This window comes from Thamnophis elegans, chromosome 14, assembly GCF_009769535.1.
Source record: "Thamnophis elegans isolate rThaEle1 chromosome 14, rThaEle1.pri, whole genome shotgun sequence".
NCBI lineage: Eukaryota > Metazoa > Chordata > Lepidosauria > Squamata > Colubridae > Thamnophis > Thamnophis elegans.
In genome coordinates, this window is record NC_045554.1 from 77,054 (window position 1) to 104,307 (window position 27,254).

Consider the following 27,254-nt stretch of genomic DNA (forward strand, 5'->3'; position numbering starts at 1 on the left):
ACAGGCTCACAGGCTCTCCTGGTCTGCACCCACTAGGAAGACCAAATTGCTCCGAACTCTGAGAAGTCGGCCCTCCCTTGACAACTAGCCAATCCTCTCCTCCCCTTGGGAACCAGATTTTCAGCTTCTGCAGAATCTGTGGAGCAAGCCCTGCACACACACACCCAGGAGCCATTGGAACGTGGGCCTTTATTCCATTGTTGCACCTGTAAAAAGATCAATTGTACAAGTCAACATGTGGAAAAAAAAAGTTCCAGAATTGCCAGCCGTCTGCTCAGCCACTGCGGCCTGAGCCTGGTTTAGAAAATGTACATATGTACAACTGAACCCTTCAGAAAAAGGGGAAACGAAGATCCGGCCCCAGCCGGCCACTTGAAAACGTCCATCCGACGTGGAGCACAATCCCAGGCGAGGGAGGGAGGGAGGGAGGGAGGGAGCATGAGGTTGGAAGGCACTCGGTGACATTCGCAAGGGGTGGGTGCTGGTGGGGGCAGCCGGGGCTGTTCCACCTCCTCTGCCGTGGATACGTGGAGCCCAGGTGGGGTGTGTGTGTGTGTGTGTGTGTGTGTGTAGCCTGGGGGAGGTCAGCGAAAGAGGAAGACTGACAGCAGTTCAGCAAGCAGAAGAGACTCCTGCCCTAAGCCCCCCTCCCCCTCCAGCTGTTGAATGGCAGGGAAATGAGAGAGAGGTAGCAAGGCATGGATGGGGTGGTCCTCTGCCCCTCGGAGGGCAGCGTCTGAACAGGAAGACCTCTCGGGGGGACACGCCAGGCGGGACAAGGTGCGACTCTTATCAAGTAGCCCTCATTCCAAGGCTATTCAGAATGCAAACCAGCACCTTGTTCAGTCTGCCTCCCACAAGGGTCTCCAGCTTCTGGCTTGGCCCACCGTCCCATGGTGGAGGTGGCACGGCCGTAATATTGCAAACCCGGGATCATCTCAAAGACAGCCTTTGGTGCAGCTTTTGTCAACAGCTGAGTAATGTTCTAACGCAGCAAGCTGAAGATCCTATAGACTGTGGAGGTGGCTTCCCCAGAGAAGGCAAAGAGCGAGGGAGAGGAGGGCTGTGGCTGCCAGGCCTTCTGGCTCCCTCTGCTTAGTCAATCTTCTCTACCTTCCCAATTATCTTCTCTTCAAAGATAGGCAGGACCGCATCCTCCTCGTGAACTTCTTCAAACACAACTCCACAGTCAAACTCGTCACTGACTTTCTTGAAGTAATACCTTTAAAACAGGAATGGGGGGGGGGGCAAGAGAAGGTTTTGCCCCAAAGGGGCCATTAGCTTTGCAGACACCCCACAAGGCGGCCAACTGGGAGATGCTTCTAGGGGGTTTTGCTATTGCAAACCCACCCAGGACCATCTAAAAAGCACCAAAGCTGTGCATCGAAACACTGATGACCCCAGCCCAGATATCTGGAATATCAGAGCCCCATTTTTCCCTTTCGCCTTTGTACTTGTTTGAGAAAACTAATCCTCCACGTTTGCTAACCAAGTAGATCACGCAGGCAATTTGTGGTTTAACTTTAAGCCTTCTCCATTTCTCCCCCTGGTCTTTTGAGAAGGAAAGCACTGTTTTCTGAGCCATTCTCCAAGTATCACCACTGAGTACCACCATTGAACTGTGGTGGCGCAACGGTTAGAGGTGGTACTGCAGGCTACTTCTGCTGACTGCTGTCTGTTGCAATTTGACAGTTCAAATCTCACCAGGCTCCAGGTTGACTCAACCTTCCCTCCTTCCGAGGTAGGTAAAAATGAGGACCCAAATTACTGGGGGCAATATGCCGAGAGGGCTGTAACCCGCTTAGAGAGGGCTGTAAAGCACTGTGAAGCAGTATGTAAGTCCGAGTGCTACTGCTATTGCTATTCTGTCTCTGGATCCCCAGCTCTTCAAATATGATTCTCCAGCTCCCAAGAGCTGTTGCTTTGCTCTGGGTCGAAGGGAGACTTCAGCGCATGCCGACCTCCCATGGCAGTGCCAGCTCCTTGCCCATTCTTACCTGTAATTCCCTTTCTTGGTCAGCAGTTCCTTGAATTGGCCCAGCGTGACCACCCGGCCTTTGACAAGGGTCCGGTAGGGGATCGGCTCTCCGCAGAAGTAATACGCCACCACGATATTCTCACAGGGCTGGGAGAAACCGCTGCCCAATCGCTTGGGTGCCTTCACTCTAGGAGGCCAAACACAGAGCGGGTCATTCGCTGGCAGACATATTGCGGCACAGCCGGCTGGCTGGCTCAGCCTTCGGAGGAGACCGGGAGCAAGAGCAGCCGGCCACCAATGAGAGCAGGTGGGGGAACTGCTGCATCAAAGGGGGCCCGGGACTGGGGAGAGCAAGGGGAGGGGGGCGCACAGCTTTCTTGGGGGAGAGGCCAAGCCAATCCCTGGCAATACCATCAGCAGGTAGAGGTGCCCCCTTCTGCAGACCCTGCTTCCCCCCTCTTGCCCCAGCCTCGACTGGGCAAGCCCTTTCCGAAACTCGGGAGGGGGGAATCGCTCGTGGCTGCCACTTCCCTCCGGAGTGGCGGTGGGGAAAACCAGGAGGGGAGGACCTCCCCCTGCCCCCGCTTTCCAAAAGGCCCGATGCGCTGCTAGCCGTTCCAGAAGACCAGCCTCCTCCCTCTGGGCCACAAAGAACGAGAACGGCAGCAGGGGCGGCCCAACTCCTCTTCTCCTGCCTCAGCCGATTCTGCGCTCAAAAGTGTGGCAAGCTAAGAACGGCTGGTCCTTAAATCCTCCGGGGACTCAGCTCCACGCAGCAGCCTCAATTTGAAAGCTGCTTGCGACCCAAAAGTCCCACAGCCTCTGCGGGGAAAGAAGAATCCCCACAGCCCCTCCGCAGCCACTCCGCAGCCCCTCCGCTGGCCGAGCCACCTTGGGCACAGTAGCTGAGGGACTCTCCCAGCAAGGCTGCCATGCAGACCCCTCGCTCGAGTCCCAACGCAAAACAACAAACAAAAACCACGCTCGCAGGTAACCCAGAAAGGACTTTCAACCTGACGGGAGTCAGAGAGCTGAGAGCTCAGCCGGCCCAAATAAGGATGGCTCCTTCGAGGGCCATCATGAGCCCCATCTCTGAGAACCGGCTGGACACCCCGCTGGCAGCTGGGCCCAGAAGGGCTGGAGGAGGCTGTGACACACAATTTGGCCCAACGGCGGTCTCCAACCACCAGGCTGGCTTTTTACCCTTGTTTCCTCTGATCAGGGATCCATCTCGGGGGCCACAAGCCTTTCCAGCCTCAAAAGCTTGGGGGAGATTGGGGGGGGGGGGGAGAGGAGAAACCCGGAAGCTTCGCTGCCAGCCAAGAGGAGGGAGTTTTCCCACCAGGGCACAGAGACTACCAACTCTCCCTGGCCCAGGAGGCAGCACAGAGGAGGCCCGGGACATGCACAGCTGGAGCAGCAGCAGGAGGAGGCGCTCCTCATGTTCCCGGCACTGAAGTGGGCCTGGGCCGGTTCCCTTCCCTGGCGAGCCCTCGGAAGGCAGCCTGGTGGGGCCCAGGGGAGAGTGGGGGGCTCCTGGGGCAAGCCAGAGCTCCAGCACTGCCAGAGGGGTCCCTTGCCTCCCACCCGCTTACCTCTGCTTGGCAGCTGGCTTGCCAGTTCTCTTCTCCTCCTCCTCCAGTCGCCGCCGGGCTTCCTCCAGCTGTGTCAGAGGGTTGGGAGCAGGGTTGGGGGGCATGGTTGGGTCCTGGATGAAGGGGTGGGATGGCTGCACAACATTCCGGAATGAGATCCAGGGGTGCACAGCCACAGGGCGATCGATGGGGACCGGGCGGGGCGGCTCGTGCGCCAGTTGCTTCTTTGTACCCGACGAGCTTCAAGGAAAACAAAGAGAAATTGTCGGAGTGTCCCAAGACGCCTGCAGCAGCCCCCAGGTGAGAGCAGAGCGGAGGGGATGGACGGAAAAGGCCCCCAACCGCCTGTCCGAAGCAGGCGGCAGACAGGCCCACCCCACCCCCAAGCAAGAGCAGGTGCTTCCGTCCCCCACTTGAAGAGGAGGGGACCCCCTCCCCACTCAGGCATGGGAGGCGGGGGGGGGGGGGTGTCTGCAGAAGGTCTGCACCGAAGGCTTCCGGGACTGGGGAAAGAGTCCCTCAGGGGCCCAAGGGGAGGGGAGGATGAATCCTTCCACCCCCTGCAGCACAGGGCAAGCCCACCCTTCCAGAGCCCAGTAATAATAACTAAGGCCCCAAATCTAGCACGGCTGCCTGTTCTTAGGCGAAGCCCCTCCTGAGAAAAGGGGGCTACGGCACCTTCTTTGCTGCTCCAGTGGGGGGAGGGAGGGCAGCCCAGAGCAGCAGCTCTGCCAACCTTTCATCTCCTTCCCCAGGAAGAGGCGTCTTTGGTCTGCCTTTGCCAACATTGGGACCCCCCCCTGCCCTTCCCCTCCTGGCCCCACTCGTCACCTGTGGGTCGTCTTCCGGTGCCGGCTGATCTCCTTTTCGCCTTCTATGATCCACTGCAGGATCTTCTGGTTCCTTTCCAGGTCTTCTGGAGAGCCGGGCACGTCGTAGCTGCCGCTTTCATTCTTCCCAGCGTCCGGCTTCTTGGCACCCCGCTTGGCCAGCAAGCCAGCTTTCCCACTAGCCACGAGAGGAGAGAGAAAGCGGCAGCTGAGACCCTCCTCTCATCCCTTCTCCCGAAGCCTGGGAAGGAGCAGCGCTCCCTGGGGCCAGCCGGGCCTTGACTGACGGCCCTGAGGAACCAGCCTGGTTCTCACCAACTCCGCCCTGAGCAGCTGAGGCAACATCTGCAGCCCCCCCCCTCCCTCCCTCCCCCCCCTCCCTCCCAGCAGGGCTTCAGCAAGCTAAGGCAGAAGCAGCGTGACCCTCCCCTGCACAAGAGCAGGGGGCTTCGGACCTCTTGTCGGGGTCCCTTCCTCTTCCACTCTGCAGCTGCTGCACTCTGGGGCTCGTGCCCACCCTCAGCCTCCCTGGGACACTTTGGACTAGCAGGTTCTCTCAGCCCCACCTACCTCACAGGGTTGTTGTTAGAGGGACAAAATGCAGATATCCACCTAAGCTGCTTCAAACTCCCAGAGCAGTGATGGGTTTTTGTCGTCACGTGCCAACAGCACACGTGCCCCCCCCCAGGCATGCCCCCCCCCCCGGACATGCACCTATGACTCCCCCGTGCCCTGCTTTGGGCCTAGCAGGCCTCCCTGCAGCCTCCTGGGAGCAAAGACAGGCCACATCTCCCCCATGTGCCCCGGACGTGCACGGCAGGGACCTCAGCTGGCTGGCGGGAGGTGCGCGCGCATGCGTGGTGGGGCTGAGCTGGGGCAAGGGCTGACGTGCCTGCAGAAAGGGCCACAGGGACGTCCTCACGGTCCTAGAGAAAGACTCTTCAACAACAGCCCAATTCACCTGTAGGCCATGGCGTCCAGAGGGCCCGTGGCCAGGCCCATGCTTTCCCCGTAGGCCCGGGACTTGGCGGTGCAGCCGTGGGGGTCGACAGTCCAGGCGAAAGGGCCCTGCGTGCGCTGGCTGGCCGCCTCCTCCGCTGTTTCCTTGGCTTTCAGTCCGGCATGGTGATGGACCATGTGGTGATAGACGTGCTTGTGGTGGAAAAGGCTGGGGGCCTCCAGCTTCAGCCCAGACTTGCTGGCATGCTTGCTGTGGCCCAGTGGGACGGAGCCCGCCAGGCTGTGCAGCTTGCCAACAAGGCCGCTGTCCGGAGATCGGGGCTTGGGGGACTGGCAGCCGGGGGTTTTCATCACCCGCTGGACGTGCTCGTCCAGAATGCTCTCGGGGTTCTCTTCGTGGGCATCATGCACCTGCAGCTCAGCATAGCGGGGGGCAAAGTGGGGCAAGAGCTGCGTGGGGACCAGTTTGTGGCTCACGAGGGCCGGGCCCAGCGCGAGGTCTGCGTCTTCCCCTTCTTCCTCCTGTCAGGAGAAAGACACGGTGGTCAGGGCAGGCCCAAAGGCCACCCTCAGGGCAGAGGAGGTGGCAAAGGCCTGAAGCCCAGGGACAGGGTGGCAGCTGGGAGCAGCTCCCCTCACCCAGCAACAAGGGAACTCAACCAATCCAGTCGCCTCAAAGACCAGCTGAAGCTGGTTCCCCTCCAGGGCAAGAGCCCTGGATTTTCAGCCCCAGCTCTCTCCCGCACACCCGGCTTTTCTGGGGTGCCCAGGTCCAATTGGGCAGCTGCCCCCCCCCCCCCGTTCCTCCAGGAAGCCTGACAAAGGCAGCAACCTCACTCACGGCTCGGACACGTTTCAGGCGCTCCTCCAGCTTGGCCTCCGCTTCCCGGTCCCTCAGCACTTCCTTCAGGCGGTTAATCAGTTCGGCAGCAAATTTCTGGGGTTCAACGTGGATGTCCTTTGGCACTCGGTAAGTTCGCTGCGGGAAAGAAGCACCGGTGTGCAAAGCAACCTGGCCCTCCGTCCTCCCCGGTCTTCCTTTTTGGGGAGGAGCAGGGATAGTTTGAGAATTTCCTCTGGATCTCTGTGCCAAAGCAGAAAAATGCCCTTTCTCCTACGGGTCATTCCGCCCACGGACATCAGTTCCCCTGCTTGGCAGCCCCTTCAGAGCAGCCGTGGCCAGCTCACCATCCCCCCCCTCCCATCTGCTTCCGAGGTCCTGCCAGCCCCCAGTCTCCCAGATGCTGCTCCCAAGCAGCAGGGACTCCGGCAGACTCTGGGAAGCTTCCAGAAAGGAGCTGAAGCAAGGGGCATCACCTGGCCTGTGCAGTGCCCGTGAGGGCTTGCTTGGGCACAGAAATTTCCAGGGACAGAGAGCAGAAGGACTCTGTCTTTTCACTGGCCAGATAACTGCCGGAACTCCCTCTCTACTCCTAGTGGACACATGAGGCTCCAGGCACACCCACGGACTCCACCATAAGCTTCCTTTGGCACCAAAATAAATAAATAATCCAGACAGAATCTGTTTTTCCAGGGGGGGGGGGGAGAGGGAGAGGCCAGGTTTGGAGGCACTCACTAAGAGGGGCTAATGGCACCAGCTGGGAAGGGCCTGTGGGGGAGAAAAGGGGGCTCCAAGGTGGGAAGCAACTTTGTAACTGGGCTGGACTCAGTCTGGTGCTGGGCCTCAGGCCAGAATCCACCTGCGCAGCCACTGCTGGACACCAGGAAAGGAAGACCCTTGGAAAAAGGGCCGCACCCCCAAAGTGCTCTCACCCCCTTACCGGAATGTGAGGTAGTGGCACACGTCCATTTGCTTTGGCGCTTTCTTGCATCTCTCTACGATGCTGCTTCCGCAGCCGGTAAGGGGGAACCCCGTCTCTGCCGTGAGGAAGCCACAACGCATAACCTAAAAGGCTGCTCAGGGGAGAGCCACCCTGGCCAATGCACACGTGCGCAAAGCCCGAACCCCCATCCAGCAGGCCTGGGACCTTCCTCCCACTGGTGCAGGGCAGGAAGTCTCACGAGGAGCCTGCCCCCTCCCATTGCAAAGGTCCTCCCTCCGTTACGGTCCAAGCTCCAGTAACCCTCTGTTTCCAGACCGGTAAGGAGCCAGGGACCTTTTTATAAGCAACACAGCTGCCTTTCTAAAGATGGCTGCTGCGGGCATGGTTCCATGGTTAGAAGAGCTGCTGGAAAGACTGAAAATCTGCCCCCAGAGACAACCCCTCCCCTTGGTTCCATCCCACCCTTTCAAAATACTCACAGGCTGCTATCAGTCAGTGACATGGTGTCAGCATCGCTGGACATGCTGTGCTGCTCACTGTCGTTGGCGCTGGTGGCTGGTGCCAGGGCATAGCCGGTGTTGACATAATACGGATGCCCTGTCTCCCTCCAAGGCCCAGGCCTGCCAAGAGAAGACCAGGCAATGCTCAGAACCCCACAGCGCTTACATCCATGCTAGGCGGGATTGTCCCCAACAAAATCCATTCCTGGCCACCAGTATGTCAGGTGAGGGCAGAACAAGTCACCTTGGACCACAAGAGGGGGGTGGGGGGGGCGGTTGGATGGAAGGAAGGAAGGGCAAGCGTCCAGATTATAAACCACATTATTCCACACATTACGATGTTCTCCACTAAAGACCTCTCATTCTTCTTCAAAGAACTGCTGAAATGTTAAGGCTTTTATGGAGTCCTTGGTATTTTCTAACCCTGCTCGTTTACTTGCAGACGCTTCAATATCTAACCAGGTAACGCCATCGGTGCAAGTAAGTGTGGGGTTTACTGGCTTGCCTCCACCTACTCGACTGATGTTGCCTAGCTGGGTAATGAAGCATCTGCAAACAACCAGAAAAGACCAAAAATTATTGCAAGAGGTGCAGTAATGTTAGCAAAATTTTGTAATTGCTTTTATCTATTGAGTTTCTTGGGTAATATGCAAAAGGGAAAAAAGAGTTACTGACAGTTTTACAAAACTGAGCTTGGCAGAGCCAAACAAGTCCAAGTTCTTTGCAAACCGAGACCAACTGAAGCCACGTTCTGATTCTTCATTCAGCAGCCTTTGTGGTGAGCATCTGGCATGCATCACTGCCCGCGTTCTCCACCTCTCCAAGGCCAGAGAGCTTCGTGTCACCTTTGGCAAGAAGAGGCCTATGTACCCCCCAGTCCTTTGCTGGTGAGCCAAGAGGCCTGCACCCCCAATGGGGGTCTTTGAACGAGGAGAATGGCTTTCCTCAGCAGGACGTGAACGGCTTTCTGACAGGCAGGAAGGTCAGCCTGGACTGAGGAGACCAACAGATGATCTGACAGACGGGCACCCCTTCTCCCCACCTCCCAGCACCTTTGCCTCCTCCTCCTCCTCCTCCTCTCCTGTGGCCAGGTGGAGGAGAGCTGTAAACAAAAGCATCCTTCGGACTGTGGCTCTCACCTGAACTCCCTCCCCTCGCTGTAATGCCTGGTCCTGGGGGCCGGCTGGCTGGTTGTCTCCAGGAGGAGCTTCTGGGTGAATCTGCTAGAGGAGGCAGACTCTGGATCGGCTGCCACCTGCCCCTCCTCTCCTTCCAGGATGTCTTGGTCACATTTCCACTCCTCATCCTCGTTCAAGGTGGGCAGGTACCCAGGCAGGCCTTTCCCTGTCCCGGAGCCTGAACTCTGATCACTGTGTACTTTTGGGCTCTCCCCACCTGTCCTCGTGTACTCCAAATAAATATCCGACTTCAGGAACAAGGGGTAGGTGTTCTCCTCAATCATGGACTGGATTTCCATCTGGGCCTGGTCAAACATGGCCGGGTCAATCAGTTGCTTCAGAACAGAGTCTTTGATGAAGCTTTTGGTGGCCGGCTTCACCTGCTGGGACACGATCCCGTTATTGTCCAGAATGTATTTCTTGTAAATGGCTTTGGCCAGCTTCAGCCTCTTCTCCTCCTTGGAGTCGCAGGGCGCCAGCTTCCTGAAGCCGCTGCAGGCGAACCAGAAGTCCAGCAAATCCGCGCAGCTCTCGTGCTTCAGGAAGGTCCGGAAAAGGTGGATGCCGTCCTGGTCGTCCAGCAGGGAGTGCAGGGACTCCGCCCATCGCAGGTAAGGCGGCGTCGGGGAAGCGCTGCCCTCCGGCTCGTAGCCCAGATCCAGGTCCGGACGCCGCGGGGTGGCGGTGGTCGTCTCGCCTTTGCCTCCGTCGCCCTTTCCGGCCGAAAAGCCGTGGCCGGCGGGCCGCGGGTCCGCGGAAAGGAGGTCGCCCTCTTCCCCGGGGACCGGGGGCCTGGGCGCGTCCTCGGTGAAGCCGCCGCCGCCGCCGCCGCCGCCGAGGTCCAGCGAGAAGCCTTTCTCCGGCGCGCTCATCTCGCGGGCGGGGGCCGGGCGGAGGGCTCCGGCTGCGAGCGCGGGCAAGGGCCGTCGGAGGCGAGCTGGGGCGCTCCTCCCGCGCCCGTCTCAGAAGCCGCCCGCGCCAGCCGCTCCCCGCCTCCCCGCGACGGGCCCGCAGCTCGCGCCAGACCGAGGCCGCCGCAGCCGCCGCCCGCCCCCTTTGTCCGCCCGGCCGGCCGGCGGGAGCGGCGGCGGCCAGGCCGCGCACGTGGGGTCGCGCCCGGATCCCCCGCGGCCGCGACGGGAGGCGGGACGCTCAGAGCGGAGAGGCGGCAGGGCGCCGCGGCCCAGGCGAGGCTGAGATGGGAGCGGCGCGAGAAGGCGCGGGGCGCCGGCCCCCCATGGCCCCCGGAGCGCTGCCTGCCCGGCCCGGCCCAGCGCGCTTCGGCGGACGCTCGGCAGCGCCTCGCCCTCGCGCCCGCCCTTCCGCGGCGAGCGCCTCCCCGGCAGCGCCCCCTCCGGCCCGGAGGTTCCCGCGGGGGCCGGCCGGGCGCAAAGAGAGGGAAAGCCGCCGCCGCCGCCGCCGCCGCCGCCTCGGGAAGGACCTGCCCGACCGCCCCCCAAACTCTCCCCCCCCCCCGAGGGCAGAAGGGACGGGTAGCGGATCCCAGGGAGGGAGGGCGGGAGGGCGGGAGGTGCCGCTTGGGACTCAGGGGGCGATTTCTGACAGCGAGAACCCCGAATCAGAGGCTTCGCTTCCTAAACGCCATTCGGGGTTTCCCATTCAAGTGCATAGAACGCATCCCATCTTCCTCTAAAAGGGCCTCCTGGCCTTCCAAGCCCGCAGGGGAGATCCCTGGGCCAGGAGGCAGCACAGAGGAGGCCCAGGACATGCACAGCTGGAGCAGCAGCAGGAGGAGGAGGCGCTCCTCATGTTCCCGGCACTGAAGTGGGCCTGGGCCGGTTCCCTTCCCTGGCGAGCCCTCGGAAGGCAGCCTGGTGGGGCCCAGGGGAGAGGTCCCTTGCCTCCCACCCGCTTTCCTCTGCTTGGCAGCTATATTACATATTCCTGTATTATTCCTTTCTTCCATTGGTAGATTAGTGGCTACATTAATAAATGTGTAACTGTGCAGTAATAGAGACTCACATTCTTTTCCTTTTGCTGCCTTGCTTTAAGTCTCCTGCAGAGACAGAAACTACTCAAAGAAAGAGGGTGATTTGTTTACCCTCAGGGGCAACGGCTACAATGCAAATATTTGCTTCTCTGGCGAAAAAGCAGGTGCAGGAAAATGACCCATCCAAGGGAGCCACCGGTCCCATCCCCCGTCTTTTTATAAAGACAGACCTACTGAGGGAGCATTGTGTCAATTACTCATTTGACTCAGTGTCCCAAGCTAAGATCTAAGATGCCAAAGCAAGTTGTAGGTACAAAGTCTCAGCAGATGAAGACAAGGACACAATCTCGGCAGCAGATGAAACCGTCTTCTTTATTGGTGCTGAGTAATAAGCATGCTGGACAAGGGGGATCGTGCAGTTCAGGAGGGCTGGCTCTCCCAAACGCCAAATAACAAGACAGACCTTGGTCAATCCATATACTCTGAATCACCAATTAGGCCTTAGAAAGCTTCTTGGTATTCAGTCCTGCTTTATTCGACATGCATGAGAGAAACCAAAAGGAGCATAAAACTCTCAAAGCCCAAGTTAAATTTTCCTTGTTAAAAGGTCTGCTGATTTTTGGAGGTGGAGGATCAGTTCTTCTGCATAAACTCTGAACAGGGGAACAGGGTCCTAAGAAAATATAGATACAGAGGGTCAGTCTTACAATTGCCCTTGATTTCAACTAACAGCCCCTCATGAGGACTGGTCTCGGCCTGACTGAGGGGCTCCTGAAAGCAAGGTTCCAAAGGATGGAATCAATGGAAAGAAATGCAGTCGGGAATGCAACTGGTTATTGGTTATGGGTATTCTAATATTCTAATCTAGGCAGATGTTGCCCAGCCAAGGAGTTGCAAGGCCCACCAACCTCACTGGCACAATCTGTCCATGAAGTGCCTATGCCACCTACCTTCTTCTCCAGGACTCTCTGCTTCTCCACAGCTTCCTCCAAACTCAGTCCAATCCATTCGGCCTCCTCTTCTGGAATGACAAACTCCTGCAGGCAAAGTTCAGTTTGCTAATTTGCAGCACAGAAACTTATTGAGAAGCCAGATAGCTACGATTATGGGAAAAGTGCAGATATAGGTAAACAGGACGAAAATCTCTTAGCAGGGAAAGCGACATGACAACACAATAAACTATTGGAACAGAAGTTCTTTTCCGAGAGAGAAGTGACTGTACCCAAAAGTTACAAAAATTGCATTTCCCTCTCCGTCATTCTCTTGCACCACACCTGTTCCCAAGAAACCTGGTTTCTTCCTGCAGCCAGAAACCACCTGTAGGCCTTCCCAGACACTCTTGCAAAGGAGAATCACCTTGTATTTGTTATAAACAGCCTCCCTCTTGGCTGGATCATCTGGGTGGAGAGAAGGGTCTCTGCGTGCCAGTCTCAAAAGCAAGGTGCGCTTCAGGTCCATGCCCAATTTGGAACACAACTCAGACTTCGGGGTCTGTAAATGGAAGGGATCAAATGCCGCTGTTTACCTTAGGAGTTGCAGGTGGCCCTGCAAGCAACCGCCTCAGTCAAAGGAGGCCCTGCACTGTCTCAGGTCACTGCCATCACGCCTTGACCGGAGATGGGAAGGAAAGTCTCCCTTCCAAAACCAGCTGCAAACCTTTAAGATGTAGAAGTCAAAGCCGAAGGCTTTGTCCACCTGCTCCAGCGTCCTCATGGTGACCGCAATTCTCAAGCTCTTGCCTAGGATCTCGCTGTAGAACTCGCGGTTGAAGACCTGCGGCTTCCACATCTTCTTCAACCGCCTCGAGAGCTGAAGGCACCAAGGGAAGAGATGGAGCCCGGGGAGGGACGCGCAGGAGCCCCCCACCCACCCACGGCCTGCTCCAAGCGCCGCGGACCCACCTTGTCATCGTGGGCGTAGCGGTAGCCCGCCACGCAGCCCTCGCCGCCCCACAGCCCCTCCTGGCTCTCGGGGGGGAAATAGACTGGCACCGGCACCACCTGCTGCCGCACGCCCTCCAGAGGGCCCGGGGCGCGCGCGTACTCGCCGGCGGGCGGCCTCCAGTGGACGGCGGGGGGCGGCGCGGCGGCGTCCTCGCGCAAGGCCCGCAGGTAGTGGGGCGGCAGCCGAGCGAGGATGCCGCGCTGCAGGCGCAGCGAGTCCCACAGCCGCGGGGGGACCTTGTGCAGCGGCATCGCCCACGGGGCCACGCCGGAAGCCGCTGCCTCGGCCGCTCACCGCTTCCGCCTGCGTCTCGTTGGTCCAGCCGAACCGGAAGGGGAGGGCCGCTGGGCCGCTCCTCGCCTGGGCCTCGCCCGCGTCGCCTTCCGCCGGCCGTTCAACCAGGGCGGCCGCTGTTCCGCCGACGACGTGCCCGCTCCCCACCCATCCCCCGCCTCGCTTGCTCAGATGAGCCGCTCCGGGGGAGAAGCCGTTTCCCCGCTTTTAACCAACGGAAGCTTTACTTTTAGTGGCATTGGAGATCTTTTAATTAAAGATGTGAAGGTTAAAGGAAGCTGTTTCGTTTTTTAAAAAAAGCTTTGAAATGCCACAGGTGGCTCGATGGAATATGCATAATGGAATATGCACTTGCTAAAGCTTTTCCTGAGACAATGCTACATCCGTGTCTGCATTTTTAATTTAGAATCAAGTTGAGCTTTCTTTATCCGCTGCAGTGATTGCACATCAACCCTGAATCAAGACTCTTTTCAGTGCAGGTTAATGCAAGGACAGGCAAACGACACACACAAGCACAGAGAAAATGTGACCTGGCCCTGGACCATCCTTGGCCAAGGATTCCTACGTTGGCTGCCCTGCCCCTGCCCAGGAAGTGAATTTGTATTTGAAAAAAGAAGATGCCAGGAGTCTTCGTGTACCGATAAAGTGCTCTTCATACCCAAGTTCGAACAAGCCAATCCGGAATGCGTGAAAGCCCCTTCCTGGCTGATTTCATGGGCCAATGGTCCTGCCTGTGCAGGCAAGGTGGTGGATACAGGGCAGGAGCAGTGGGGCTTGGAGGCTCCTGCCTTCAGTCCCCCTGAATTGCCTCAGTCCCCAGCCATTTTCTTGGCTGCAGAAGCATCTATTTCCTTGCTGCGCATTATTCCCAAGGCTGCCACAAGATGAAGCCACATTTCCCAAGATTCAGAAAGGCCCTGGCTCTGTCAGGCAGCTTCCTCTCCAGCCAGATTGCCTGGATGCCTTCATTTTTGTCCAGCACAGCAGGAGGGATGGAGGGGGGGGGGGTTCACATTCCTCCAGCCAAATTAAGTGATTCCCATTGGGAGGGAGTCTGGCTGCATCAGCTCCTCCTTTTCCAGTCACCGCACTGTGTAGAGTTCCTCCTGGTCATTCCTACAGATTTGGTAACGGCACAGCAGTTTACGGGACCAGGCCCATGGGTCTTTCTGCTTATCTCCAGGAAGAAGGAGGAAGGCCACGCTGCTCGCCACCAGGACGTGCCAGATGCTGTGGGTGTAATAGTAATTTTCGGTGGTTTCCAGGAAGGTGTATACTGCTATGGCCACGAGGGCCAAGCTGGTCCCGGGGAAGAGGAAAAAGACCCAGCGCTTCCAAGACGGAGGGTAGCAGCGGCGCCGGGAGATTCCACGATAGACCTATGGGAGGAGAGATGGCTTACTGGGAGCAGCACAGCCAAGGGACTTGCCAGCCTGCTCCAGGGAGAGAATTCAGATAGCCTGTTGCAGAACCTGCTCTTAACATGTCTTGCATTCCTTGCAAGAACAAAGCGCCCTCGGGCCCAACTGATTGCAGCCAAATGCCTGAGGAGCAAATGGCAGCGGGCTTCCTGCCACCCAGCTCAGAGGTTTGCTGATCATAAGGAGCTTCGGGAAGGAAGCCCAGAAGGCAGCAGTGTCATACCCAAATGCTGGCCATGATGGTGAGGGCAAAGACACAGGGTCCCATCATATTCCACACACCCCTGCGGTCCAGCTGCAGTGACATTGCAATGACCAGAGTCCCCAGCACACAGAGGACCTAGAGCAAAGGAGAAAAGGCCAAACAAGACAATCCAAGAGTGCTTTGGAAGCTGCTGATGGCAACGAGGGATATGCCCACCAGCACGGCCAGCTTCCTAGCAAACACTCACCACTGCCACTTGTGCTGGTCACTTACACTGCAGCCAAGAAGCACCAGGCAAGAATGGCTCAAGGGGAAACGTTCACCTCTTCCATCCCACAATCTGGCTTCCTTCCCCAATTCTTCACTACTTTTAATTAGGGATTGCCTATGTCTCGCCATACATACATTTTTCAGGATCTTCTCGACCTGTGCCATGCACAGAATGGTCACCCAGATGGAGACAACAGAGCCCAGAAAGTCACAGAACTGCAACGTATCGTAATCCATAATGCACATTACAGCAATGCCAGGCTGGTCACAGGCGTGGTAGAACTGTAACCACAATAAGGAGGAAGAGGAAGTGGTGGCAGAAAGGGGGCTGTTGCAGCAGGTCTGCATTTTCAAAGGCTTGGCCCAGAAAGGCTCCTCTATCCTTCCTTGCTCAGAGGTCCAGTGGGGCTAAGAGAACTCCAGAAACCCTCATTCACCCAGGCAGGCCAAAGAAATGGAAGCCCACTTTCCATTGCAAAGAACTGAAGTGCTCCACAGCATGCATTGGACTAAAAACAAAAAAAAGCTTACTGTGGAAAAGAACATGGTGAAGGTATAAACGGAGGCCTCAACTAGGTGATAGTGGTAAAGGGCCACAGTGATTGCAGGCAGGAAGAACAGGTTGCTGAGGGTGAGCAAGAGGGTGGCCAAGATCTGGGTGCCTACAGACTGGGCCTTGCTTCTATCTGTGCAGCTCCAGCCAGCCCAACCTGCAAGAGGAAAAGGCAGGGAACACGTTAGCTACAAAAAGCAATGCTCTGCCAAAGGCACGTTCTTCAACTCAACTATATCTTTGTCTTTCTTGTCTTGACTCCATGTGCGTGCTTCTAAAAAAAGTGGTGCGGCCATTGGCCTCCCAGCACACGTGGTTTCATGTGCAAAGTGCTTTTGCAAAGCACAGCCACTCCCAGAGGCATCCACGCAGGTAGGCAGCTCCATGCAGAAGGTGGGTCCTGATGGGGCCAGCTCTCCTTTCTTGGAGGAGGGGGCCTGAGGCAGAGCCGCCCCGGCTGGGAGGCCTGGGAGCTAAATCCACCAAGAGCGGCCTGGGGGATAGGAGCAAGTGAGTGCCGGCTAGGATCTCTCTTACCAGCCTTGCAGATGCAGCCTGTGTAGAGGTAACCGTGGCGCCTGATGAGGCTGCACTGTCCGTAGGTCCCACAATCATCAAAGCAGGGGGTGAGGTAGGCAAGCACGGCTACCTGGCCTTGAGCCAGATCACAGTCTCTGCACAAGAGGCGGAGAGAAAGAGATTCCTCGATGCAGCAGATTCAGTCCTATTGGGAACGGCCAGCTCCACAAAGGGCAAATGGGGGGGGGGGGAGGGTAAGCACAAAGCCACTCCAGCAGTGGCAGTTTTCTCCCTGCTCTGCAGAGAGCCATGCCCAGCCGGGAGATCCAGTACTCACTCTGATTCCTTTGGGCAGAGCAGCTTCAGGGACAGATACCAGCTGTCAGACTGTGGGTAAGGGACAATGACTGCAGCTTCCATGGAGGACATGCTCACGTTCAGGAGGTAGCCCTGGGCGAAGGCTGTGTGGGAGGGGAAGAAGCAAGCAGAGCAACTGCTGTTGGTCCATGTCCTTTAAAAACCATCAGCTTCTCTGGAGTAAATGCACAGGTGCTCCAGGAAAGGGCAAAATACAGTTGTCTGGACCAGTGGTGGGTTTCAATTTATTTTACTACCGGTTCGCTTGTGCGTGTGCCTCCTGCCGCTGCCACTACCCGTTTGCCTGATCCGGGGCGAACCGACAGAAACCCAGCTCTGGACTCTTGTCAAGCAGCTCTTCTGGCCACGTACCTGTCCAGCAGCCCCAGGAGCCATTCAGGAAAAGTGCAGGAGATGTGGGGCTCAAGCAGGCCAACACAGTGGCATTTCCAAGGCCCACGGAAGTCTGCAATGACAAAATTGGTCCCAGTTCTGAATTCTGGCAGGAAGCAAAACCCGTCAACCCTTGGCCCTCCATGCAGCAGGGGTTCATTCTCACCTGGTTCAGCATCAGGTTCAGCACCAGGTTCCCTCCACTGTCCATGCCGGAGTTCAGGTTAAGGAACAGCAGAGTGGGAATATCGCTCCGAACGGGCACAGTGGAATCTCCAAGAATGCGGAAACGCACAGAAACAACGTCCAGGTCCTCGCGGGCAACCGGCTGGCCACGCAGGCAGGCGTTTCCTGGGCCAGAGGCATTGTGGCTGCCGCCCATGGCAAGCAGTGTTCTGTTGAGGTGGCCTCCTGGCGTCGGCATCCCCTGGTTCTGCTTCAACCTCTGGTAGAAGCCAAGGAAGGAGGCCGCATCTCCTGGGTTGCATGCTGCAAGGAGAGAAGCCGGCACATGCTCCACCACACAAATGGGCAGGAGGAAAGGGGAGGGCAAGAGACCCTTCTGGATGGAAACAAGACCTCCCCTTCCTCAAAGCAGGGGCCACTATTCTCTTGATCAGATGAGAAAAGGAAGCAGCAGCAGGGATCTGAACAGGAACGGAAAGAGCCTTTGCTGAGATCCCCATAGTTGCCGGAACTTGTTCCCGATTCCAAGCATTCTGGTCAGGGACACACACCTATGAAGAACACCACCATCTGAAAGGACACGCTGGCGCTGGCACCACCAAGGCTCTCCACTGTGATCCAAAGCCACCTTCCCCATGGTGGGGAAGGCAAAAAGATGCTGCAGGCCTCCAGGCAGCGAAGCGTCTTCTGGGAAGACCAAGAGAGCACAGCCGAACCCAAGGTGACCCGGAGGGCACAAGACGCAGCAGAGCCGTTCTCCATGCATTTCCCCAGCTCAAAGCGCATCCCAGCGGTGTACTCGGGGACAAAGATCCTGCAACACATTTCCAATGCAGACAGAGGCCTAGGAAGTCAGCAGGTGCTTCTTGGGCTTAAAGGGGCCAGCCGTTTCCCCCCCCCCCCCTCATCCCATGCTACTCACTTGGCATGAAGTGGCCTACTAGCCCCCTTGGACAGAACCCGTTGGACAGGTACATCAGGCTCAAGGACTACAACGTCCACCTGGCGCAGCAGAAACACGTCAGGCTGGAAGGTGTAGCTGCAAGACCTAGAGAATCCCTGCAGGCAGAAAGGCCCGTCAGGGAAACTGCCCTGCTCAATTCCAGCTCCACCAGTTCTTGTCCAGCCCGGTGGACGCACCTTGGATCATGGCATGCCACAGATTTGGGCTCAGGACTTCCACATCTCCTGCGGGCTGTTTCCCCCACTCCTGCCAGCCCAGTTCTCACCTTCACCTCAATCCTGCTTGATGCTGCAGGCAGGTGGGCAGCGAGAAACCAGTCCCCAGCAGCCGGGTTAGTGAGGTTAACAAAAGTGCTATTCTGCAGGGCAGCGTCCAAGGTCAGAGTCTGGCTGAAGGACGGAGGGAGGCTTGTGTTCACGGGAAACTCTGTGCCCAGGGGGTTGATGACAGGAGGGGCACCATAGCGGATGTGGCTGGAGGACACAGGTCAAGAGAAGGGGTCAATCACCCTCTCCGTCCCTTGAGAGGAAGACCCTGAGCCCTCTGGTACTCCCTGCCACAGCAGCAGCAGCAGCAGCAGCAGCAGGGGAGACTCACAAGGTGATCTGAGTCTTGCCACATCCAGGGCCTTTGTCTCTGGAAGCCTGCAGAAGCCACCGCAGCAGCACTGTGTCCTCTGGGACACGGAAACGGAAAATCTTGGCACTCCCATACCAACGGTAGAAGGACAGCGTCTGTGAGCTCTGGGAAAAATACTCAGAAAGCAATGCCGGATCTGGGAAGAAAAGAGGAACCACCACATAGAGAGCCCTCAGGTGCCCAGCCATAGCTGCAGGCAGGTCCTGGTGGGGAGGGGCTGGGCTACCGGTCAAGCACATCATGGCCACAAACGCCATTGACTCCATTGCAGGTCTCAGGGGGGTATCAGAGGCTGCTCTGGGGCAGTGAAAGTGGCTGGCCAGCCCAGGAATGACCTTGGAGTCGCCCACGCAGGCAGCCTCTGAGCAGGAAGCATCTACATGTCCGTTAGGAGACCTCCGAGAGTCCTGGGAGGAAGTCACAGAGCACAGCGATCCAGGGCAGGCAGATAGGCAGGCACAGCCCAGCCTGCAGGCATCACTGCTCTGGACTTTGCACAACAAGCCCATTTCCGGGAAAGGGGACTCGGTCTTCCCTCCCACTGCCTGAGGGCTGGGCATGGTGAGGGCTGGGCACGACCAGCCACGGGATAGAGGCACAGTACTGCCCCTGCTGCCCTGACGCCCTTGTGCCAGGCAAGGAAATCAAGGCGTGGGTATCAGGAGGGAAGGGGGGAAGCGGGTGCCCTGTTGAGGCTGCTGCAAGACAATGTCCCTGCATTGCCGCCTACTCTGAAGCCCGGCAGCCTCGACCCAGGAAAGGAAGCCAGGGAGGCCAAACCCTGCCCCCCAGTGCCCGGGCACCGGCCCACCATCCCCAGGCACTGGTGCCCAGGAAGAAGCCCCAGACCAGATGCCACAAAGCCCTGCCAGCAGGAGGCCCTGTGGAGCCACTGCTCGCCGGCTCGTCTCCACGGGAGCCGCCGGGCTTCCTGCCAGGAAAGCAGCCCGGGCTCCTTCGAGAGGCAGCCCTCCCAGCGACAGAAGAGCCGGCGCTGGGCCGCCGCCCTCAGCCCGCTTGCCAGAGGAGAGGCGCTGGAGTCGACTCGGGGAGGCGCGCCCGGTCGAGCCAAGGTAGCGGGCGCGGCTTCCCTGATACGCCCGGCGCCGGGCAGAGGAGCAGCGGTGGAAGCGCGGCTCACCTTCGGCGCCTTCGGCCAGCTCAGCCTCCTTTTTCTCCGGCGGCGAGAGGGCGGCGGCGGCGGCGAGGAGCAGGAGGAACAGAGGGCGGCGGGCGAGCGAAGCGGCAGCCATCTCCGCTAGGGCTCCGCACCCGGACTGGCCGGCCGGCGGGGCCGCCAGGGGGAACCGGCGGGGCGGGAGGGGAGGCGGTTGGGCACGCGCTGCGGGCGGCGCTTGACCGGGAAGGAGGCGGACGGACTCCACCCTCAGGCGGCGAGCGCGGCTTCCTCGGTCCGCGGTCAACTGGCGGGGGGAGAGGCCGCCTTCCCTGCCGAGCACATTCATTGCCAGCCTTTGCCCTCGGGCTCGCCTGGCTCGCAGCCCCGCGTGATCCCGGACGACGCTGGAGCGGGAGAGGAGGGGGCCGCATCTCCGGGCCAGCGCCCCCTCCCCCGCCCCCCGCCCCCTTCTAACGGGCGATCCCTTGTGCCAGACATGGCCGTCTTTGGGGGTCCCAGCGGAAAGCTGAAGGTGGGGTGAGTCGCCCTCTGCCCCAAACTGGTCCGCGGCGCTTCGACCAACTGCCTGGCGGGTGAAGGGGCGGCAGCCGGGGCATCCCTGAAACGGCCGGCAGCGGGACTCAGGGCCGGGAATGTTATTTGGGGAAGGTACCCTCAAGGCCCCTCTGGTTTTGGGGCATCCTAGACTAAGAGAACCGTGAGTTTAAGTCCGGGCTTAGCCATAAAAGCCAGCTGGGTCATGTGGGCCAGTCGTTCCCTCTGGCCAAACCCACCTCACAGGGTTGTTATGGGGAAAATAGGAGGAAAGTGCCATGGATCCGTTCGCTGCCTTTGGAATTCTTTGTGAAAACAATCAGGGCGGAAGAGGGAGTCTGCCGCCTGTAAAAGGAAGGGGGTCATGGTGACCACTTTCTAAATTCCAGGCATTCCGAAAGGCACAAGGGAGCCTGCCCTGTTTGCTCTGCCCCACTTGACTGTCAGGTTGTGAATCTTTTGATCCAATTAAAACAAAAGGCTGATTTGAGATGTGACCATCTGGGAACCTGGTGGAACCTGATAGGTTATGATACCAAACGCAGTTGTGTTCTAAAAATGAACAAGGGGCCTACAATGTTGGGGACTTTATTTTCCGTGCCTCTGGAGGTTCTCAGTCCTCCAGGTCATGCTTGTCCCAAAGGTGCTTTTTCAAGAGGCAACTGGATTTTCTCTTCTTTCTCTGAAGACTTTTCGCTTCTCAGCCAAGTTCTTCAGGTTCTTCCTTTTCTGTGCTCCCCAAAGCAGCCTAAGTGTGCAAGTACAATTTCACAAGATTTTATCTCATGAAAAAGACTCGCCTCTTCACGATATTACATGAGAGGAATTTTGCAATTTATTCTCTTATTTTCAGTTCTGTCCTCCGGAATTCTTCAAAACTCCCCCACATCCTCACGCCTCCCATATTCTTCACTACTGAGAAGTGCGCCTTGGAGGCTGTGCCCAAGGGCTGCTTTGGCAGGGGGGAGTCCCTGGGATGGGGGCGGGGCAGGCCCCCAAAGCCCCCCTCCCCACACCACATACCTTCAGCATTTCTTGCCCAGGCCAGGAGCACCAAAGGCAGGTCTAGTTTTTTTCAGGGCAAGAATGAAGGGGGGTGGGCAGTGCAGTCACCATTTTCAGAGCAGTTGTTGCTGAGCATAGAAACAGAGAGGCAAAGCAGGAATCAGCCCCATTAAAAAAATTAAGTGGTACAGAGCTCTTCCAATGGGTAATGTGGTTACTTCATTTATGTCTCTGTAGTATGGCAGCTAGCTAATTGCATGATGTATGTAAGTCATGGTTAAGGCAATCAGAGGCGTTAATCATAGAGTCAGAAGTCTTTTAGTCCAGGGGTCCCCAACCCCCGGTCCATGGATTGGCACCAGTCTGCGGCATGGCAGCAACTGGGCAGCGCGAAGAAGCAAAGCCCCATCCGTGGGTGCAGGCAGCACACAAAACCACGGCCCCTCTGGTCCACGGAAAAACCTTTCTCCCTGGAACTGGTCCCTGGTGGTTCTAGTCCAATCCTCTGCTCAGGTTGGGAATCCTCAGACTGTCCCGGAAAAAAATGTCCCATTCTTTGTTGGAAACCTCGGGGATGGAGCACACACATCTTCAGCAGGCAAACTATTTCACCACCTCACAGCTTCATAGGCAAAATGGGCAAACCCTACAGAGCTGTTAGCCAGCTTCCAGTACTAGCACGGGGTAGTTTTATGCTGTTCTTTTCAGGGCTGCTCTTTCAGACTCCGTCCCTCATAGACGCTGAAGCTGCAGGCAGGCCGGTGGGGGGAGGGGGGGAGTCGCCACATTGCAAATACACCAGGACAGAGCTTGGTGCACCGTCATGCCTTTGTCATTGGGCACCGTGGGGATTAGGAGTGAACTTCACTTTTTTCGCATAGAATACATATTGTTCATACAATACATTTAGCTGGTTACCAAACACACCCATGTTTATTTTACTTTGTTGAGTTTGCAGAATACCCAGGGTAGGGAGGGTAGGTAACAAAGCAAAGCTAAAGCTGCGAGACGACATTCTTCCTTCTGCTAGGCATCTGGCCTGGTTCAGCCTGCTGTGGGAACACAGCTCACCTTGTTCCAAAGACTGGCAGGCAACGTCGTCTTCTTTTCCTTCCAGACCACCCGCTTCAGATCCACTGAAGGGTCTGACAGAAGGGGACCAGCAACTGATCCGAGGTACTTGGGGAAAGGTGTTTGACAATGCTGAAGAAAATGGCAGAATTGTTATCATCAGGTACTAGCGGTAGAAAACCGAGTCCCCTTTTGTGGAAGTTCCGTTTGGTGCTCGGAGGAAGTCCACCAAGAGACCCAGCCTTCCTGGCAGCCCAACAGTGGGACTGGGCCTCTTCCCAGATACATTAGGCATTGTCCTAATTTTGTATGGGGGGGCGGGAAAATAGATTCCTTGCTACTGAGGTTCATTTCTTGTTGCTATACTCCCCTGGAAGACAATTAACAAATACAAGAATTAAAACACTTTGCTAAAAAACAAAAAAATAACATCACGGAGACTATAAATGACAACCATCCAACTGCTGGTGAAGAAGTGACATGGTTTCTCTTGCTACCAAAAAGACAGCTGGGGATATCCTGGTTGAGGGGATAGCCTTTTATGCCCAGCTCTGACCAAAACCTGCATTAGGCCAATGAACCACTGGCCTCCACTCTTTCGGATGCCAGTGTCTGGATTCCTTTGGTTGACGGGTGAGAAATCTTGTTTGGCGGGGGAGCCGAGGTGGCGCAGTGGGTAGAGTGCAGTACTGCAGGCCACTTCAGCTGACTGCTAGATCTGCAGTTCGACAGTTCTAATCTCACCGGCTCAGGGTTGACTCAGCCTTCCATCCTTCCGAGGTGGGTGAAATGAGGACCCAGACTGTGGGGGCGATATATGCTGACTCTGTAAACCGCTTGGAGAGGGCTGAAAGCCCTATGAAGCGGTATATAAGTCTAACTGCTATTGCCATTGCTACCTGGCCAGCCAGGGAAATGAAGAGCATAGATTATCATCTGCTCAAGGTTGACGCAGCTTTCCATCCTTGATCGATGAAATGCAGACCCAGATTGTTGGGGGCAATATGCTGACTCTGTAAACAGCTTAGAGAGGACTCCAAAGCCCTGTGAAATCATATATAAGTGTAAGCGCTATTGCTATTGCTATTGCTATATAATGTAGAACTGCTCAGTCCAGTCCGCTCCAGCTCAGTATAAGGGGAGAAAGCAGCCGAGCAAAATTTGCCTGCCTCTTTTCCTTCTGCCCAGGTTCTTCACAGCGTGCCCAGAGAGTAAACAGTTTTTCAAGAACATTCCAGCTGAAGGGGACCTGATGATGATCCCGGAGGTGGGCTTCCATGGCCGCAGGATCATGGTGACCCTGAACCAGCTGATTGAAAGCATGAGTCACTGGAAGCAAGCCTGCAAGCTCATTGAGCGGCTGGTGGGAAGCCACAAGAACATACACAAGGTCCCGTTAGGCATGTTCCAGGTAGCTAAGAAGGGAAGCAGACCCATGATCTGCCATGGGGCAGCTGAGGTAACTGCATGGAGGCTTCCCCAGAGGGGAGATTTCTGGCACACAGTTGCCTACCTGCCTGCCTGCAGTATCAATGACCTGACCCCAGTGGGCCACGAGAGCTTCTGCAGAAAGACAGAGCACCTGGTGGGAGTCCCCTTGTTTGCATGGTGCCTTCCGGAGGCTCCCAGCCAGGGCAGGTGATCTTGGAGGTGGGTGGGAGTCCTCTAGAGCTTGTCTCAGATGGTCCTCTCATAGCTCTGCCTTTACCTAGTTCCTATTTCAGGCCATTCTCTCTGTCTTCCAAGATCTCCTCAAAGAAGAATTTACTGATGATGCCCAGTTAGCCTGGGAGAAGTTTTTCCTGATTCTTCAAGAAGAAATTGAAGCTGCTTATGCACAAGAAGAGAAGCTTTGAACAAGCCCTGACTGACATTAAGCAACTGGGGAGCGGACCCCCATCTCATTGTGCTTGTATTGGAGGAAATAAAAAATAAATGAAATCAAATATAAATAGAAGGAAATGAAATGAGTCCTTGAATAAAGTGCTGGTTATTTCTCCTCCATGTTGTGCTCCTTTCTTCCAAATTCTCCAGGACACCGTAGCCCATGAGAAGGTATACAGGTATTGTGTGTACATGCACAGGGGTGGCACTAGTCCCGGCAAGGTTTGCACCATGGTTACCCGAGGCATGGTTTTTTTCAGCCTAGTGAGCTTGGGTTTTGTGAGACGTAACTTGCCATCAAGAGGGACTTCCATTGTCTGGGGTTGCTTGAGTGGGTCTCCTTGCCTTCCCTCTCCCTCCACAGCCCCAAGAGAGTTGCCGGGCAAGAAGAGCCAGCTCTGGAGAAGTTCCATCAAGATTGGATGACAAAGAAAGAAGGCCAACTTGGGGCATGTGAAGTGGTGACTCTGCTGCAGGCGGGGGCGGGCGGGGGGGCTGTGTTCCCATGACTGGCAGTGATAGGCGGGGGAGGCCCCTTGGTCAAGTTCAACAGAAATTTGCTTATCTATCCCAGCTTTAAACCTGTGAAGCCCCCGAGGACTCTGGGCAATTGAGGGATCCTTGGGCATCTTGAGGTGCTGAGCCCAGGCAGGGTGAAAGCACCCCAGCCGCCTATTCACCCTGTGACTTGGTCTCTGCTAAGATGAGACCAGGGCCAAAGTGGTTTGTGGGTCTAACTGGTCACGTGTCTAGGATTCGGGGTAAAGTTACACAAGTGAGGGAAATTATCTGCACAGGTCTGGTCACCGTCTTCCTGGTGGTTGATTTTGGACCAGATGCACAGTGGCAACCATTAGTCGCTGTATTGGGTCCTAAGTAGCCCTTTTAATGAAATGAGGGATAACCACCTTTCCCTCCAGGTCGACCTCGCCAGAAGGAAATGCTGACCTTGGTGCAGCACTTGCAACTGGTGGCCCGGCCTTCCCTGTTACTCAGATGGCAGGCTCTGCCACGCCCACTGTCCCTCCTTCAGCCAAGGGCTGAGCTCATCTGTGGCTGAGGGCCCCGAGCTGGACAACAAGTCTTCCTGTCTAGCAGTGTGCATCTCACTTGCCTTTTGCTGGCAGAAACAGCAGTGTGGAGGAGGAGAGAGCTCCACTTTTGCTGTGGCTGTGGAAGGGACCCCAGGACTGGGAGGCGTTGGGAAAAGAGTGTTTACTCTGAAAGTATTTCTGGAAATGGCCACTTGCTCTCCCTGCTCCCAATCTCTTGTTCCCCGAGGGCCCAAAGGGGTGCTGCTGAAATTGGGGGGGGGGGGGATTATTGTGTGATCCAGCCCAAATAGCGAAGTAAGTTTGCCATCTCTGCTTCTAGCTCTTCTGCGCGTCTGGTCTTCCTGCCACAGTGGACACCCTGGTTTCCTTACTCCTTAGGCTGCTCTGGGATAAGATTTGGGGGAGGGGAGACAAGCCTGATTCCACCCACAGGCAAAGAACTATTTTTTTGGTTCCTTACTTGTTCTTAACTATAACGGCAGGGTTCTCCATCATAGGAAGAGGATGCCCTTTTCTTTTACTATATGCAAGCAGGGAGCCAGTTTGGTATAGTATTACCACACCAGGCTGGAAACCAGGAGATTAAGAAGTCTACAGGTATGGATGACCTTGGACAGTCACTCTGCTCGGCCATCTGAAGGAGGAGGCAGAGCCAACCACTTCCCTGCAAGGACTATCCTTGGCAGCCATGGGGGATCAACACCAACTCAAAGGCAGACACACACCCGGAGAGTCCTTTCCCAGCAGCCATAGGGCCCTGCTCCTCTTCCCTCCAGCCCAAAAAGCCAACGCAGCAGGCAAGCAGCGGTTCAAAAACAACTTTATTGCTCAGTGGCCCAGGTGAGGCACCCTGAAGGCAGGCAGCTTAGAAGAGGGCAAAGAAGGGTGCCTGGTGGCCTGTCCAGCTCATCTGTATTTTTCACACAGGTTGTCAGACACCTGTTCGAGGAACTTGTCCCAGGCCAGGGAGGCGGTGGCAGTGTACTCGTTGCGCAGGTGAGTGGCCAGAGACACCTGGATGCATTTGGACAGCAGCTGCAGGAAGGAGGAGGAGGAGGAAGAGGAAGGCAAGAGTTAGCCGGGCGGGTGGGACGGGCACCGCTCTTCCCACCCTGCAGTCGCTTTACCCAGACTTGCCCCGAAGTTGACAGGGTCCACGCGGAGGTTGTAGGCATGCAGGTCGCTAAGCTGGGCGAGGCTGCCGCGGACGTCGTCCAGGTGCTTCAGGGCGTTGTCCAGCGCCTTGCCCACTTTCTCTCCCTGGTGGACGATGTCCTTCGAGCCGGGGCTCAAGTTAAAGTGGGCGAAGTAGGTCTTGCTCTGCGGGTAGACTAGGAATAACCTGCCCCAGGGAAAAGGAAGAGAAGGGGTCCGTCAGGGAAACGGGGGGCAGCGGGCGCCCATTGCAGGAAAGGAAGGCTGCGCCCGCCCACCCGCCTACCTGTTCAGCGCATCGGCGCCAATGTCCTCGATGCGACAGCTCAGTTTGGCAACGGAGGCTTGAAGCAGCCTGCGGTCCTCGGCGGTCAGCACCATGGTTGCGGCAGAGCAGGAGGAGATCGAGGGACGGTTCGTTAGGCAGAAGCAGACTGGGAGCCGGGACGCCACCGTCGCTTATATAGCTGCCCTCTCCTCTGTCCGCCCCTCTTATCTTATCTCCGTGGCGGTGGCGGTCAGGAGCGCTGCTGCGGGGCGGGACTCGCTCCGCTGCGGCTTCCCAGCCCAGCCCTGAGCTGCGCTCGAGGGACTCGGTGGAAGGCAGAGGGGGGTCTCCTCTGCAGGACTCCCGCGCTCAGAGGGTCTCCTCGGCCTTTCCGCTGAGCGTCTCGGCCAATTCATAGGGAAAATGCCCGACCCGCGGAGAGCGCCCGATCCTGGAATTCCGAGGCGGGTTTGTGGGACGACTAAAGGTGGCCGCGTGTGTGTGTGTCGCTGGAGCCTGAAGACACGAGGGCGGTTAGGATGGGAAGGAAAAGCGCTCCTGACCGGGAGGGAAGCCCAGGAGTTGAATCTCTATCCTGACACAGCTGTGCTTGGAAGAAA

The 27,254-nt window shown here is 57.1% G+C and overlaps 5 protein-coding genes across 13 annotated transcripts; 1 reads left to right on the top strand and 4 right to left on the bottom strand.

Moving 5' to 3' along the window:
* Positions 1–169: 169 nt before the first annotated feature.
* AXIN1 (axin 1) lies at positions 170–9,840 on the bottom strand. Of its 2 annotated transcripts, none has more exons than XM_032230477.1 (9): positions 8,787–9,840; positions 7,627–7,767; positions 7,145–7,241; positions 6,196–6,342; positions 5,365–5,885; positions 4,405–4,581; positions 3,574–3,813; positions 1,998–2,165; positions 170–1,222 (listed from the first exon to the last, which is right to left on the bottom strand). In XM_032230477.1, exons 1-9 carry the CDS (start codon positions 9,695–9,697, stop codon positions 1,096–1,098), a joined length of 2,529 nt encoding a protein of 842 aa, XP_032086368.1. In that variant the 5' UTR covers positions 9,698–9,840; the 3' UTR covers positions 170–1,095. The 2 variants fall into 2 exon arrangements, with proteins under 2 accessions (XP_032086368.1, XP_032086369.1); XM_032230478.1 differs by having other exon boundaries at positions 6,205–6,342; positions 8,787–9,838.
* A 1,283-nt stretch (positions 9,841–11,123) lies between these two features.
* Positions 11,124–13,139, bottom strand: MRPL28 (mitochondrial ribosomal protein L28). Its single transcript, XM_032230495.1, has 5 exons — positions 12,678–13,139; positions 12,433–12,585; positions 12,133–12,267; positions 11,727–11,813; positions 11,124–11,449 (listed from the first exon to the last, which is right to left on the bottom strand). The coding sequence occupies exons 1-5, from the start codon at positions 12,969–12,971 to the stop codon at positions 11,363–11,365; spliced, it is 756 nt and encodes a 251-aa protein (XP_032086386.1). The 5' UTR covers positions 12,972–13,139; the 3' UTR covers positions 11,124–11,362.
* Positions 13,140–13,241: 102 nt separating this feature from the next.
* Positions 13,242–19,992, bottom strand: PGAP6 (post-glycosylphosphatidylinositol attachment to proteins 6). 3 transcript variants are annotated; one of them, XM_032230474.1, is made up of 13 exons: positions 19,663–19,992; positions 18,480–18,657; positions 18,148–18,355; positions 17,841–17,977; positions 17,470–17,732; positions 16,899–17,221; positions 16,712–16,805; positions 16,320–16,443; positions 16,001–16,137; positions 15,442–15,620; positions 15,046–15,192; positions 14,659–14,775; positions 13,242–14,393 (listed from the first exon to the last, which is right to left on the bottom strand). In XM_032230474.1, exons 1-13 carry the CDS (start codon positions 19,985–19,987, stop codon positions 14,097–14,099), a joined length of 2,529 nt encoding a protein of 842 aa, XP_032086365.1. In that variant the 5' UTR covers positions 19,988–19,992; the 3' UTR covers positions 13,242–14,096. The 3 variants fall into 3 exon arrangements, with proteins under 3 accessions (XP_032086365.1, XP_032086364.1, XP_032086366.1); XM_032230473.1 differs by lacking the exon at positions 19,663–19,992 and having other exon boundaries at positions 18,480–19,156; XM_032230475.1 differs by lacking the exons at positions 15,046–15,192; positions 19,663–19,992 and having other exon boundaries at positions 18,480–19,156.
* Positions 19,164–24,276, top strand: LOC116517500 (myoglobin-like). 6 transcript variants are annotated; one of them, XM_032230490.1, is made up of 4 exons: positions 19,164–19,594; positions 22,319–22,435; positions 23,461–23,683; positions 23,985–24,276. In XM_032230490.1, the coding sequence occupies exons 1-4, from the start codon at positions 19,374–19,376 to the stop codon at positions 24,126–24,128; spliced, it is 705 nt and encodes a 234-aa protein (XP_032086381.1). In that variant the 5' UTR covers positions 19,164–19,373; the 3' UTR covers positions 24,129–24,276. The 6 variants fall into 6 exon arrangements, 5 of the variants coding, with proteins under 5 accessions (XP_032086381.1, XP_032086383.1, XP_032086384.1 ...); XM_032230492.1 differs by having other exon boundaries at positions 24,019–24,276; XM_032230493.1 differs by having other exon boundaries at positions 23,461–23,539.
* Positions 24,277–26,014: 1,738 nt separating this feature from the next.
* Positions 26,015–26,821, bottom strand: LOC116517505 (hemoglobin subunit alpha-D). The gene is made up of 3 exons (XM_032230500.1): positions 26,653–26,821; positions 26,349–26,553; positions 26,015–26,246 (listed from the first exon to the last, which is right to left on the bottom strand). The coding sequence occupies exons 1-3, from the start codon at positions 26,745–26,747 to the stop codon at positions 26,118–26,120; spliced, it is 429 nt and encodes a 142-aa protein (XP_032086391.1). The 5' UTR covers positions 26,748–26,821; the 3' UTR covers positions 26,015–26,117.
* Positions 26,822–27,254: the final 433 nt, after the last annotated feature.